Source organism: Rhodnius prolixus, unplaced genomic scaffold (assembly GCF_049639745.1).
Source record: "Rhodnius prolixus isolate KJV_2025 unplaced genomic scaffold, Rpr scaffold_4, whole genome shotgun sequence".
Classification (NCBI taxonomy): Eukaryota; Metazoa; Arthropoda; class Insecta; order Hemiptera; family Reduviidae; genus Rhodnius; species Rhodnius prolixus.
Window position 1 is genome coordinate 31,452,641 of NW_027411614.1, and position 15,996 is coordinate 31,468,636.

General features: G+C 31.2%; 1 protein-coding gene across 3 annotated transcripts in view; it reads left to right on the forward strand.

Annotated features, from left to right (window-relative positions):
* The window catches only part of LOC141455845 (RNA-binding protein fusilli-like), a 142,226-nt gene extending 126,485 nt beyond the window's left edge, over positions 1-15,741 (forward strand). For 2 of the 3 annotated variants that reach the window (XM_074131283.1, XM_074131282.1), the window contains exons 7-14: positions 325-435; positions 587-762; positions 1,406-1,500; positions 2,989-3,204; positions 3,448-3,551; positions 3,664-3,787; positions 3,873-3,952; positions 4,599-10,059. In XM_074131283.1, the coding sequence (XP_073987384.1) occupies positions 325-435; positions 587-762; positions 1,406-1,500; positions 2,989-3,204; positions 3,448-3,551; positions 3,664-3,787; positions 3,873-3,952; positions 4,599-5,304 (1,612 nt within the window). In that variant the 3' untranslated portion in view covers positions 5,305-10,059. Of the gene's footprint in view, positions 1-324; positions 436-586; positions 763-1,405; positions 1,501-2,988; positions 3,205-3,447; positions 3,552-3,663; positions 3,788-3,872; positions 3,953-4,598; positions 10,060-13,829; positions 14,027-15,398 lie in introns of those variants that run through there. The other variant, XM_074131284.1, reaches the window with a different exon arrangement.
* Positions 15,742-15,996: the final 255 nt, after the last annotated feature.

Consider the following 15,996-nt stretch of genomic DNA (forward strand, 5'->3'; position numbering starts at 1 on the left):
CTGAAATAGAGACTTAAAAAGAATATAAATTAAACATTATCTTAGAAGAGATTTAATTTGATATTTTATTCTGTCTGTGCATCCTAAATTGGCAAATTAAGTCAAGGTTAATCCAGTTTAAACAAAACCACTTGTGCCAATAATTTTTTCCTTTTCTCTCATCATAATAGGAATTGATTTTTCAATCATCGAGTTCCCTTAATTCAAGAGTTAAATTTTAATATGTGTTATGTTTTAATTTAATAATAAATTTTCCTTTTTGAATTCCTAAACGAATTTCGTTTTTAATATTTGATGAAAAATAATTTTCTTCCTATTTTTTAGTACTAAAGATGAAGAAGTGGACTCAAATTGTGTAGTCAGAGCACGAGGACTTCCTTGGCAGTCCAGCGATCAGGACATAGCCAAATTTTTCAGGGGGCTTAACGTAGCAAAGTAAGTTTTTATTTCAATGTAGTTTTAGATTTTTTTTTCTTGACACCATTCGACTAAATAAACAATTGTTTGAGACTTTTTTTTTGATAGGTAAATTTGATTTGACCATAAAACATGAGCAAACTGTATTTCTTTTTTTTTTTTATTGCAGAGGTGGTGTAGCATTGTGCCTGTCCTCGTTGGGTAGACGTAACGGCGAGGCATTGGTCAGGTTTACTTGTCAAGAACACAGAGACATGGCATTAAAAAGGCATAAACATCATATTGGCCAGAGGTACATCGAAGTGTACAGGGCTTGTGGTGATGATTTTGTTTCCGTTGCAGGAGGTAAGATTAAAATTTTTAATTTTTACTGGTTACTTATAATAGTGTGATCGTATTATAAACTTTCATAAATTTATTTTTAAAATATCTGTAAGTTCTTTTTTTTGGAGATAAAAAATTAAACCAATGTTAAGTGGTATTTAGATTTTTTTTGGATATCCAAGAGAAAGATCAATGACAATCTAATTAACAAAAACAACCTTTGATTTGAAGCTTTGTTGTTCAAATTGGTTAACGATTTATTCTGTTATGCCACTATTATTGATGATGCAAAATACTGATATAAACACTGGCCACGCGAAGGATAGAATTAAGTCACAAAAAAGTTGAAAGCAAATAACGTTTCGTTGGTGAATCTTCTATCCTCACAGAGATTCGAACTTACTAATTATCGAAAAGATAATTTTTAATTTTGAAGAATATGTGGCTTTCTATGTGGAAAGGACTGTTCCTCTCCTTCACTCTTATTGGTGCCAAGCTTTTTCTAGAGAAATAGAATGATAAATTAATTCTAATTTTAATAACTAAAAATAAAATGGCGAAGTTGAAGAAATTAATTTCAAAAATTGAAAAAATTATTATCATAAAATAATAAAAAGTTCACATTTTTATATATTACATATTTTAAAAGGAAAATGTACTTTAGGTTCTAGCAATGAGGCCCAAGCGTTCCTCACAAGAGGAGCTCAAGTCATCATTAGAATGAGGGGTCTTCCTTACGACTGCACGGCGAAGCAGGTGGTAAGTCGCATGTGTATTATAACCTGGATTAATTATTTATCCATCTTGTGGAATAAAACTAAAGATATTACAAAGCTATTTGCAGTAACAACGAATCGTAGCCTAAAAAAAAAAGTTAAGCTAAAGTTAAAATCATTTTGAAGGGTACGCTCTAACACTTCAGCCATAGCCGTGAAGGGAAAAAATATAATGAAACTTATTTCTTTAAGAATAACTTTCTTAAATGGAAGAATTCCTATAATAATAATTAATCAAGATAGACAAATAGTTAAGTAGGTCGAACTGCGTGGGAGATAGAAAACGCATTTTGCCCCAAATCGTCAAATACTTGCTTAGTCTTTCAACGGTCTGAGCACAAACATTGTTTGACTTTAGTAGATGTAGATTACTCATTATGAGGTAAAACATCTTGACAGTTCAGTGAATTGTTGATATTTTTATTGAAATCGATTATTCGTGCGTCAATTCAGAGCGGATAGGCAAACTTTTTCTTTTTAAAGATAACGTTAGATGTTAAGGGTGATAAATGCATTATTATGAACTGAGAATGCAGTATCTCGATTTACTTTTACTTTTTTTTTTATATACGAAGTAATAAATTCAGAAGAAAGAATAGTTGTAAGAATAATAAACAAATTAAATAATCATTTACGACAGCGATTCGATATGAATGCAGGTGTAATTGTGACTGTAACTGTCCCAAGGTCGCGGATTTGTTAATTTATCATTAAAAAGTTGCCATCTTCGGTTCTCTGCTAAGTGGAATGTGAAGTGTTGGAAGTGTTGGATTATTATTTACTTTAAAACTGATCTTTACCATTCTATTATAGACCATTATGAAATTAAGTATTCAGTTGAACTAAGAAGGTATAGTTCTAATTATAGATTCATTTTTTAATTCCCTTTTGTGTATTTTTTTTTTTTTTTTTAACATACCTCTTGAATGAACTGTTATTTGTACTTTGATTTTCGCTGCATAATTGGCCGATAGATACATGGATTTGGAAGGTAACTGTCATTTAGTTAACTACACTTTTGCCTCTCTTACGAATAAATATTTATGTATTTCATGTATAAATGACACTTTTTGATACATTTTAAATTGGATAAAGGAAAGTCTTTAAGAAAATAAAAATTTGCGGATAAGTTGGCTGTGGTTTTTATTTTCAGTCTACTCCTCGATATTCAAATCACAAATTCAAGAAGATAAACATATGTAAATAGAACCCTTCAAATAATATTTAAATAAAGAATTTCAAAAACTTTGGTTTAAATTATTAATTTCTTATTCTTCCAATTTTGTTATATCGAGCATTTAATTAAAGTAGAGGAGTTCTCAAAAATCCTCGCATCAAGATTTTCTTATGCTAGTGAATATGTTGGCAATTAGTTAGTGAATTTAATAACAAAGGAATGTAATTAATTATTTATAAATTAACTATTAAATTAATTATGAACAAAATTCAAGTAGCAATTTTAATTTTACAGATAGAATTTTTTGAGGGCGGCGAAAGCCCTTGTAACGTGATGGATGGTGAGGAAGGTGTATTATTTGTCAGAAAACCTGATGGAAGAAGTACGGGTGACGCTTTCGTTTTGTTTAAAGAAGAATCAGATGCGCCCAAAGCACTGTCTCGACACAGGGAAAGTATTGGTACACGGTACATAGAACTATTCCGAAGCACTACTGCAGAAGTACAACAGGTAAATTTAGTAAGCCTACATCTGCGGACCGAAATAAATGATTTAACTAATATTTACAATTCACCATTGCCAACTGATGTTGAAAGGGATTTTGGACTTTTCATTAATAACATCTTAACATTTTAAAAGAAGTTTGTTAACGTTAAAATTTGTTTTGTTAAAGCTAATTAATTAATTCACAAAATCCGCAGATCATAATTATTCATTTACTATTAATAAAATTAAAGAATTTGTAATTTTCAGGTGCTTAACAGAACTTTAGAAACTTTTGACACACCGCCTCCTATATTACCCGCACTACCACAAGTACCGCTGTTGCCACAGCACATAATTACTTCTGGCACAAGGTAGAATTGACAAAAAATGGGGTCCATTAGGATCCATTATTATTCACTAGTCATTATTACTAAAACATGTATAGTGTTATTTTTCTTACCCAAATTATTTTTGTACAAACAGAAAAGACTGTATAAGATTACGTGGATTGCCTTATGAAGCTCAAGTGGAGCATATATTAGAATTTCTTGGAGAACATGCCAAGAGCATAGTTTTTCAAGGAGTGCATATGGTTTATAATAGTCAGGTTTGTACAGTATAATGGATATGTTTATTTATGCTAACATTGAAGCTTTTCTTGGACAAATAATGTTATTTTTCTTTTACTTCAGGGGCAACCATCTGGCGAAGCTTTTATCCAGTTAGATTCCGAAGCTTCTGCCTTTTCCGCAGCGCAATTGCGGCATCATAGGTATGATATATGTTTTTTAATATACATAACTTTGATTTCAGTAAGAAAGTTTATTTTACACGTGCTAGAAAACAGTTACTCTACTTAACAACTGCAGATGGGTGTCAGCCCGGATCTGGTCGAAAACCTGACACTTCATGCACGCATGTTTTAACAAATATTCTGGTCTCAAAATAAAATCTTTTACAATGGTTACCCAAAATCCGCATTCCGTAATCCGTCTACAGAATAGGAACTTAGATTTCTGCTTTATTTTTTAAATGAAATCTCTGAAATAAGTCTTAGAAATAAGTATTAGATGCCTCTTGACTTTGATTACGTTCTTTAGATTTTTATCCTCCTTTAAAGATTTAAAGTATTAGTCCATTTAAGAGAAGCTGCAGAAATAGGAGCAATTTCCATACTTGTTGTAGTGTTACCGGAGCAGGTAGCTTCTTATGGTCTAAAGTCTAAAGAGTGTGGAAGTCAAATAAAATTTTGTACCCTGTTGAATCACAATCTCTAAAGATTGGATGGAAATCTGAAATTGATTAGTATTAGAGACCAGGCTGGCTGAAACGGAAGAAATTAAATTAATTTATCTGTTACTTTGTAAGTGAGGTATGTTATCATCTTAAGTTACTGATTAAATGGGATTTGGTTCCAGGTATATGTCTTTCGGAAAGAAGCAACGCTACATAGAGGTGTTCCAATGTTCTGGAGAAGATATGAACTTGGTGCTGTCCGGTGGTTTAAGTGGAGCAGCGCCTCCTCCACCACCTCCGCCAGCCGCCCCACAAGCGCAGTTGTCACCTAACAAGACGGCCTTACTTTCTCCAGGTATTTTAGAGGTTTTCACACATCATCATCACCAACAACAACAGCAACAGGCTGCTGCAGCTGCGGCCGCGTTAGTTCATTTAAGGGCAGCTGCCCAAATGAGAGCAATTTTCGAACCGGTAGTCGTGTTACCAGAACCGGTAGTTGCTCCTGGTCTAAAAAGAACATGGTCTGAGGCATTCCTGCATCCACCTCCTGCTCAACCTCCGCCGCCCCCACCGCCTACATCCTATCTGAACTTGTTAGTACCACCTCCTCCGCCTCCAACAGCTACTATAGCAAGACCACAATTTGCCCCTCAGCAGCCACAACATCCACCACATAAAAGGCAAGCCCTACCTCCTCAGCAGCCAGAAGCTCCTCAAGTATCTGCTGCTCAGTTCCATTTCCACCATCCTCCACCGCCTCCAATCCATACTGCACCACCTCCGGCTTCTGCACTTACTGCAATGGCTGCTGCTGCTCATCCACAAACTATGATTCCAATAGTTCATCCATTTTTTTTTCAACATCCAGGCCTACATTTGCAGTAAATCGCGATGTATAAAGAGCTCCCGATCATAAAATTGTAAAAATTTAGCCCTTTTGAAAAGTAAATTTGTCTTTAATGTGATTATATTAAAACATTCCCAGTACTTAATTAAGTACTATAATTCGACAATGGTTTACATTTAACAATTTTTGTTTCCATTTCGTCCAAATGACATTCCAATCATGATTATTCTGCTCAGAAGGTAGAACTTAGTAAATTACTTGACTAATCTCTAGGTAATAACGATTAATAAACGTATATCTCATGCAAATTATTTTCAATTTAAGTTCCCTAATTTCCCAAAATATAACTTTGAAAAAAAAAAATTAGTGCCTTCCTAGGACAATCAAATTCTTTACAAAAATTACGTTTTATTTTGCCTATGTTAGCATTTTGCTGGCGGATATTTTTGTAAAACTTTATTTTATTGGAACATTTACTATTATGTACTTAACTCTTCGTAACTTTTAAGTTGTACTTAAGCTTTCTTTAATTTGAATATTTTGTTGCTAATTTTTAAGATAGGTAATCATTTATTTACTTTCAAATACTTAGAAAGCACTCAGTACGTTTTACTTCATTTTTAATTTTATTTTTTGGTTGGGAATCATAATAATTTTTTTTTTTGTACAGAGCTTAAATCACTGTTACTTTGAGCGTTGGCTGAAAGAAATCAACTTTCTTTGTTATGATTTTATATGAATAAGAGTGCGTGAATTTTTTTTAAAATCTTTTATTTGTCATAAATTAAAATTTTGAATTTATTTGCAGTTGTAGTTAAACTAATGAGTTATTAGTTTTGGAATTATTAGCTGAGACTGGCTTCCTCTTAAAGAAAAAAAGTACTGTTCCCATAAGTACTTAAACCTGTCCATACTTGGCCTTTCGCTCATAGTAACTTAAATTTAAATGTATGATAAATTAAGATACCACTTTCCACTAGTAAGTGCCTTATCATTATTTTTAATTTACTGTGTTAAATTAGGTTTAATGGTGGAGTGCAATATAACAATTAATTTAATTTTTTATTAATTTAAGTGCGATTTTACATTCCATTTCTAAATTTAGTTTTCCTTTTTCGCTAAGGGAAATAAAGGTTGTGTTTTTATTAAGTATTTCATGCGACTTGTTGCATTCATCATGAAATCTTTTTTTTCCAGAAAGCTTCCTTTAGGCTTTATTGCTTAAGATAGGAATAATATTGGAAAATATATCGTATATTCTACAAATCGCTTCAGTATCATCACTGTTACTTTGAAATTCAACAAAATATACCTATAATATACTTATAGCGAGTTAAGATAAAAGAAATTTTGATTTAAAAAATATTTTATGTTTCTCTCTGACGATGAGTAATTTGATTTCTGTGGCTGGGACAGAGCATGATGCCCCTCCAATTTCTTAGGAAGTAGATCTATGTAAAATCCACTTTTCGCACAATTAATTACTTTATTATAAAGAAAAATGTTAAGTTTTAATTATTATTATTTAAAAAAAGAAAAGAGGTTAATTAAAAACTTGCATTTTATTTAAAATGGTGGCTTTTTTTTTTTACTTTCTTTTGAAATAAAACGAACAATATTCATTTGAAGAAAAGATTTCCTCTTTGATTTAAGTTATCCAATGTAAAATTGGAAAAGAGAAAATCTTTTTTTCTTTCTAATAATGCCTAATATGGTTAACATTGGGGAAATGGTGTCTCTCTTTTTTATTTTTATATTATTTCATTGGTACATGGTAAATTTTTTGTCTTTATTTTTGGATCCATGGGTTGGTTTTTGGTGATTGTGACTCTCGATTTTGTTAAATTTTGTGGTGAAATCGGAGGCCTGGGCAGACGCCTAAGATTTAATTGGTATACACATGTTTTTACATTTTTATTTTATTTGTAGAGTTGCAATATGCGAGGTGTTGGAATAGTACGGTTGGCAAAATTCAATATAAACTTCGCCTTTTTAAAATATTTATTTGGTAATACTCAAAAAACTTAGACAACTACTGACTCTCCTTACACAAGACTAACTTTTTTTTTTTTTTTTTACTGTGTTTTTGAAATTTGGTCAAGTAGCAGTAAACATTCATAAACATGCTACGAACATATTATTTTCAATACCAGGGCCAATACCATAAAATTTCAATACCATAAAAAGTAAAGTAATGCCTTCTATTTCAGGCACGCTTTACATCCAATTTCCAATTAGGTATCGCGGATAGAGGCGGGTAGCATACATACTTTACTGCTAAGTTTTCAAAATCAAACATTAAATAAAATCCAAGGTCTAGACCGGGAATTGAACCCAGTAGCACAATATTTATTAGCTTTGCAGGTCTCGCCTCTAACTGCTCGGCTACCGTAGCGCCTTAATCAAGCCAGTTAATACAAAATTAAAAAAATATATGAAAATATAAAATAAATTTGTGAGTAAATTGGGCATTTAATTAAATTGTCCAATCTACATTGATGTAGCCTTTACACTTGGTAATTTACAAACTCCAGGGAACTAAGACATTATATTGGATGAGGCAAAAAACACCAAATTTTTATTTTAAATTTTCCGTTAGCTGCAAATTTTAACTTACATTTCCTATTATTCCGGAAACTATATGTATGCAAACTGTTTTTTTATGAATTCTACAGTAGTTTCGGTTTCTCTGTTACTTGAAACATATTAGGCACACATTTAGAAAATCTTTCCACCAAAAAAATTTATTTTAAAAAGATTATTACTTTTACAATTCTAAGAACATGCAATTTTCTTTTTCTACTCAACGGTTTTCTTTCAAGATAGGATTGGTTCTGGATTTTCATCCACTTTTAGATTCGAGTTATTCTGAAAACGAATGTTGGCTAAGCTAAAAGTTGAAATCTGTGTTAGCTAGCTGTTTTTGATAGACATTAATATAAAAATAAGGGCCACTTATTTCAAATCATCTCCTTCAAGCTTTTTAATTACTGTTTTTTGCAATGTATTATATGTCCCTGAAGTGGAAATGATTGAATATTTGTAAAGTGGGCTGCAATATGAATCTTCTACCTCTCCTTGATCAGTTTCCAAAGAACAAGTATTACTGTGACTTCCAGAAATTTCTCGCTCCTACGACTGTCTATTTTTGTTTTTTATCAAACAACATATATATATATATATATATATATATATATAACAATATATATTGCACTACTTTACACAATCGATAAATATTTTATTTGTGTGTAGATGTTGATAATTGTTTTACTTTTCATTAATAAAATCAGTTTCATATTTTGAAGTTATGACGTAACGAAAATTAAGCCATTTTTTAAAAATTTAAATAAAAAAGACATGATCAGCTTTACACTTAAATAAATGTAAAGCATGTACCGCCGCTCAAATTCGAAAATTTTAAATAAATTTCTAGTAAGAAACTTTTCATAAGATTTATGGAATGATCTTCTTCTGTAAGTTAGCAAAGCAGTGCTGTAAGCTACTTATCTCTGTTTAGTTTGCTCTGCACGATGTTTTCAACCATTTGATGAAAACCAAAAATCCTCTATAGAATCCTTTATTATTCTAACTGTCTAACTATTGCTGTGACAATATTGCGATTCTTCTGGGGGCCATCTTAAATTCTCACCATGATAGTCTAGATTTGGTTGTTAGGCACTTTTTGATGAAGGCATCACTCTGTTCGAATAGTACGGTTGACAAAATTCAATACACGTTATTGTTTTAAAAAATATTTAATGTTCTTTTTCTTTTCAGTGCCTAAAATATGTGAATAGTTATAGTTCACAGTGGCATGAGGCGATTTTTCAAGAAAAGCAGTTCAAGCTGGAAGGCTATAAATCCTATAAATTCAAGAAGGATGTCGATATTCGATTGGCAGGCTTTCTATATTGATACACAGTCGATATTCGATACAAAGTTTGATGCCTGGTTAGGATGCATCACTTCAGCGAACAGCTGTGTTATATTCGTCCATTCATTCTTATTTATTCTGTCCAGTTTGGAGTCTTCTTCCACCCAAAATCTTCTTAATAATCAATCAATACAAAACTCTTAAGAGTTGTATTTTTTTTTCAATATCTGGAAATCGACTGTTATAACATCTGATGTGTATGCCCCCTTCTCTCTCGAAAATGTGCTCACTTAGTATGTGGTAGGATTATTTATACTTTTTATAGTTCGATTTGGAGTTTTTATATAGATTTGTGTTTTTGTTTTTTTACTATGTTCATTCTTAACCACTTAGGGAACGTAGCGGAAAAACTGAGAAGAATGTTTTGTACTAGTTTATGTTAAACATTACAGAAATGTAGATATTTATTGAAGAATTGATTGCTTTCTATGCTTCCATTTTGAAAATAAGTTTACCAGAGAATTTATTTCATATAACAAAATAGCGTTAAAAGTTTAAAGATAAAAATCAGATCAGTAGTATGTTTTTTTTAGCAATTTAAAGAAACGTGAGAATAGTTTTAATTGTATTAACAAAATTAACGATCCACTCATAAAGAAATGTTGAGTGCATTTACACAAAATAATACTACATATTAAATGAATCTTACACTTTTAATTTCACATAAATTGTTTTATCAAAAACTTAGCATTCTCTTATATTTTGTTATAGATCCAGATTTCTGAGACAGTTTAATCTCCTAGCATTTAAGCTTTTTCATCGTGCTTATTGTTTACAGAAGAATGAGCGGCAGTACTGCTTACAAAGATTAGTTTGCCCAACCAGATGATTTCTGATCTGTTTAAGTGGGGATTTTTTTTATTTTATTTTTTTAATAAACCAATCCAGGCCTTCGAAATTGTAATTACTTAGTTATTGAGCCTTTTTTGTATACTTAATATTGCAACAACTTTTGCAAAGGTGTGCGTAATTTACATGCTTTTTTAAACATCGTCTTTAGGGGCAGATCGAGCTGCTCGTTTCGCACATGAATATTTATTTATATATATATAAAGTAAATAACTTATTTCCCCGGTGGTATTCCATGGGCTTAACTTTTCACTATTTTTAGAAAGTATATCCTTTTCCTATAGTCCTTTATCCTATCCAACTTTAAGCGATAACTACGTAAAGGTAAATTTAAAGAAAAAACATAAAATAAATAAACATCCTGCCAGCATTGATACAGACAGGTGGTAACTGGTTGGTGATGATAGTACCCGCTGGTGATCACGCATTGGTGAGGGAAACGTCCTTCTCTCTCTGTCTATCACAATTCTCTCTCTCTCGTTCGGCTGAGGGTGAGTTTGAGCCATTTTCTGCATGGTTTTATTTTACTTTCTTATTTATTTGTTTGTGTTTATTATGTTTGTGTGTAACAAATAACTTAGAAAAACTGCAGGCTTGCTACTAATTTATTCTAATATTACTTATCTTCAATGTTTGATTATAATTATTTACTTTGCCAATGTGAAGTGCAAGATGGTATTTTGGCCAAGATGGTCTGCCTTGTCCATCAACTTTGCTGATAAATTGTGAGAATGAATTTTCTTTCGAGGAAGAAATCTCTCAGCCTGCCGTTAAATCCCACAACACCTCTACTCGCCAGACGCGATCTCTTTTCTGCTATATAGAACAAAGTAACAGAGGGATGGCAATTTCCAATAATCATCCGGTCCCATCAGGATAATATCTGGCTTGATGTGATGGCTTCGACTGCCTGGTCCATAATTACTACAACACTCTACTGCAGCTCAGTTTTGTTATTTTCAAGTAACGGTTCCAATCTGCATTTATAATTGGGGACTTCCCTCTCCAACAGCCTCTCCATCACATATTTTTTTCACAGATTTTTAGCAAGAGTAATATGTTATTTAACCTTGCATCATTACGCCCTTAATTCAATTTACGTTTGTCGGTTTTCTCTGGGCTTTGCGCAATAAATATTCTCTCAGGAACATTTAGTTCTGGATGAATGATTACGGAAGTCTTCTGTTTTGTATAAAAGTTGGGCTTGAATTTTCGCGGGAGTAATGTGGGATGGTCGAGTCAATCAAAAAAAGGAGAAAAGTCTAAAACTAATTTTAATGAGCTTTTAATCATAACTACAATTTATATTTCAGATATATTTAAACTTATCGAGACGTAATTATAACCAACTCGGTAAATTCTGGACTGAATTTTGTGATCGGCTTCTGATCTTGCTTTAGATTCTATTTTTGATGCGTTAATCAAAGTAAATTTCTACAAAAGTTTGTTAGAGTCCCAGTTTTGCTTTGGGTTCCTTAGAAATTTGATTTTATTAGTTAAAAAATCTTATTAAATCAAAAATATTCTACAAATATTTAAAAGAATTATCTCAAAATAATTGTACATATGATATAAAATAGAAATGTTATTGTTTCTTCAATGAAATCCAAATGACAAATAATCCACTTCGCCAAGCCTGCAGTTTTATTATTTTATCCAATAAAAGATAAGGATTAAGAAATTTGATGCATTTTTTCCCCACCCATTTTTTTTGTTATTTAATGCTTTGAAATTTGTCTAACAATTTTGTTTGTACTGCTTTTATTTTATGGAGCATGAAATTTCTAATTTTTTAAAAAAAGTTCTATAATTGAGATTATTCGTTAACTTACGTGCTTCCATTTTAACACTGAGATCAACATCAGCACTTCTACGTTTTTTTGTATATATTTTTTGGGTACAATGTTTTTTATCAGTGACGGTTGTTTTATAACTACAAAATTTGTGATTGAAAAAACAAATTAATTTTATTAACTAGCAATTTTATGGTAATTTTACCTTAATTTGGTATATCTAGGGATAGATTCTCCAGCAGATTTATTGCAACAATAATGAAAATTATCTCACAATAAATCATTCCTGTAAAAGCCCCTTGAATTTCGATTAATTTAGTTACTGAAAATTTCTTTCTTTCGGGAAAGATTTGTCATCTTTGGGAGAATTGTTGGTTTCTCTTTGTCCACTTAATTTCAGTCTTGGCAAACAGATTCATGAAAACAATTGATTATATTGGGTAAAAAAAAAATCCTGCTGTTGTTGATTTCAATGATTCCCAAAAGTTCGACAAAAAAGAAAGTTATAGATGTTAGATAAATTTCCTTTACATATGATATTTTATACAGTTATTTGCAAGCATGAGCCTTTCGTATGTGTTTAGTGTTGCTGTTTTGTAAATAATAGTGAAAACAAACTGCTTATTTCTTAAGAAATTTGTAAATAAATATATATATATTAAAAAGTTAATTTGATTTTTAATTTAAATTAGATCTTTTTAAGACAATTTCACATAAACTCTATCTTATTTTAAAACTTTTCTAGCGGTTAGTAAGCAAAATCAAGTAGTATCCGAATTCACTGCTACCAAAATATTAAGCTTAATCTGTCTTGATATTGGCTGAGTCTCTTTGATGAAACAACAAATAGTATTGTGTTTGCTCTTGGACAGACTGAGTTAGCAACTTAGCAGTTTCAATTTTTCCAATTTTCTCATGCACCAGGAAACCCAATCTGAAGGTTAGACTCAGATTGTGACTCAACATTTCTGAAAAAATATCAATTCTGCTGTAACAAATGTGTAAATTAGGCTTTTCTTTTAGTCGCTGAACTGGAGATCATAAATCAGCCAGTTAGGATAATGCCTTATCTTGTTATTTCTGATAGAATTAATTAGCATTTTTAGCAATCATGGTTTCGCACATAGCTTCTCATTTACCGTTATTCTCAGAACATACTTTTACTTCTGAAGCTTTGTGATTATTCATCAGTTTTTATTTTAAGTTGAATTTCTAAATTTGCAAACACAATATAGTGTTAAAAATATTATTATTACAAAACAGTAACATTAAGCTTCCTTTTTATCTATTATTAATCGTTTTAAACAATGTACAAATGTGTGAATCAAGCTATGTTATTCTAAATGAGAGTGTTGACTATTTTATGATCAATAACAATGCACGAATGGTGAGCAGAAATAATTTTTTAGAATGTTTGTGTTGTGGGTTTATACGACGATATTGGGTTTTAAAAAGTAATTTTTTTGTAAAAATAAAAAACATTGTATTTATGTTGAAAAACATATTTTTCAGTAGATATTTAATTTGACTTGGCTGATATTTGCTTATTGCTAATTAATTTAATTATTTTCTATTTTATTTTATTGTTTAACTGTTTTTATTCTTAATTTTGAATGATAGTTTATAACAGGCTGATTTGTACATTCGTATTTAGCTATTATATGTTACTGGTATTCGGCACAGTATCCTATTCTGGCACAATTTTCATCTGCTTATTGGTAAATTTGCGTAGAATAAATGTAAAAAAAATAATTGCCAGTTATTATCTAAACCTGAATTCTCTCAATCGTCAGACCTAATCATTTCCTTTTAGTACAAAATTAAATCCAAAATCCGTTAAAATCCAAATTAATAAAACAAAAAAATATGGAAACAAACCAATTCACAACCCTGTATCGCAGTATAAACCAGAGTGTAATTGATTTCTTTATTTAACCTAATTAGTTAATTGTTTTTCATTTCAATTCAAATTATTTATTAATTACAGGTGGTGGTGCACCTGGTGGTACGTATCTAGTGTCTAGATTGAGTAGGGGTCCTGCCGGCCTGATGTACTGGCCGTATCCTAGTCCGCCAGTCTCACCTCCTGTGCCTGCTCCTCATGTAGTCATCATGTGTCCGCCTCTTCATCAAGAGCCAACCGCTCATCAGCCGCCACCGCATCATCATTTCCAACCAATAGAGGTAAATCATACCAATCTTAACCTTATTATTTAATAGCCTTATTGTTATTGTAACAATACTTGCACAAGATTTCCACTTTGCTAGATTTGGTTTCATTTAAGGCTTTACATAGAGTACATAAAAAAAATGTGACCTTTTACAAGAAAAACATTAAAATCCATTCTTTAATTGTTTTACAATTACAATTTTATATATACATTTAAACATTATGTGGTTCTTGTTCAATTTTAAAGTAAAAGTTCACATTAAGTTAAACCGACTTACCCTTTAAGAGTAAGATATATAATATATTTGTAAAAATAAAAAATAAAAAAATGGCTACAAACGTTGTATTTATGTTGATAAACATATTTTTCAGTAGATATTTAATTTGACTTGGCTGATATTTGCTTATTGCTAATTAATTTAATTATTTTCTATTTTATTTTATGAAAATTTCTCAAAAACAATTCATAAAATATATATTATATATTTATTCATATATATATATATATATATTCAGTTAATGAACTTTTTTTAATCTTAAAATTTACTACATAAAAATTATTCATTTGATATAAGTTAAAAGGTACTAAATAGCTAAAGTAGGCCAAAAAAACTCAATAGAGCATGCACATGCTATCTAATGGCAAAAACTTTTGTAGTAGTTCTAGCGGTAGCCGCTAGATAGCATCGTAAGGCACTATTTTTAAAATTACTGGAATTATATCCATTTTCCTACTCTGTGTCTCTGCATGCCCTCACATTTCCTGCAAATATAGATTTGAAAACTGATTTCGGTCTCAGCCTCTGGGCATGTAGCAGTTCGTCTGTCTTCTCGTTGCCTACTCACCCCGCATGTGAATGGTTCACAGTACAGAGGTTGAGAATAGTCCCAAAGTAGCCTGAAATTGACATGTTGGCGCTCTAATTGCCACCTGAATGTTGAAATAGATGAACTATCATCCTTCTAAGGAAACTTAGTTTTGTTTTTTTTCCTTGGCATAATTTCTAATGGCCGAGACTTGGTCATCATCCAACGATCCGATTGGAAGACTTGGCATGGCTATCTTGTGGTCCAGCTCACCACCATGACAGGAAAAAGGAATCTAGCGGAGGTATCTCCCAGATCATCAGTATAGCTTTGTAGTATTCGTATATTTAGATATCAACAGAAAGATGACTTGCACAGTGGGCTTTCATAGTGAGCTTCATTTTGAAAATATTTTATTTTAAAAGGTTACTTTTGTATTTATTATTAATTTTTTTGTAGATACACCCTTAATCTTTTCTACCCTTTTATTTCTTTTCTTTTACGATTTGCCTGATTTCCATAAATCAGATATTTTTGGTAAAAAATATGAGTGATAAATATTAAATGTTTTATTTGCAGGGCTGGAGTTTCGACTGTTTGGGCAACGTAATCCCAGCGTTGCCACCTCTACACCCACCTCCAGTGCATGCACACCAGCCTGCGTAGGCCAGCGTCGAGAGCCAAATAGTGTGCTTGCAGTTTAGTCTTGCGTTCTCTGTTTTGTTTTGGTTTTACAAAGACTAAAAAACAATAAGTAACTTAGTGTAATGACAAAGAATACGATTCTACCGGTTTTTCACTCTCTAAATCCGTTTTTCTAAACATTTTCGCGTCTTATTGCTTTTTTTTTTTTTAATTTTTTTAAAAAAAAGGTCCCTCTCAGAGAGTGGAGAATAGAATCGTTTAAATTTTATTTAAATATCTCACTAGTTTTACAGTGGGATGTTTTTTATCTATCTTGTCCTTCTTGATTGATATCTCATGTTTTCCTTCCCTTTAAAGTAAATAAAAATTTAATATATTTGACGCTAGTTAAAAAAATATATAAATATTCTATTTTTTTGTTTTCCTTTGTCTATTTTACTATATATTGTATAGTCTATTTTCCTGTTAGCACAATTTTTTTTTTTTTTAAATTTGTTAAAGATTGTTTTAATGTGCAATAAAAAAAAAATAT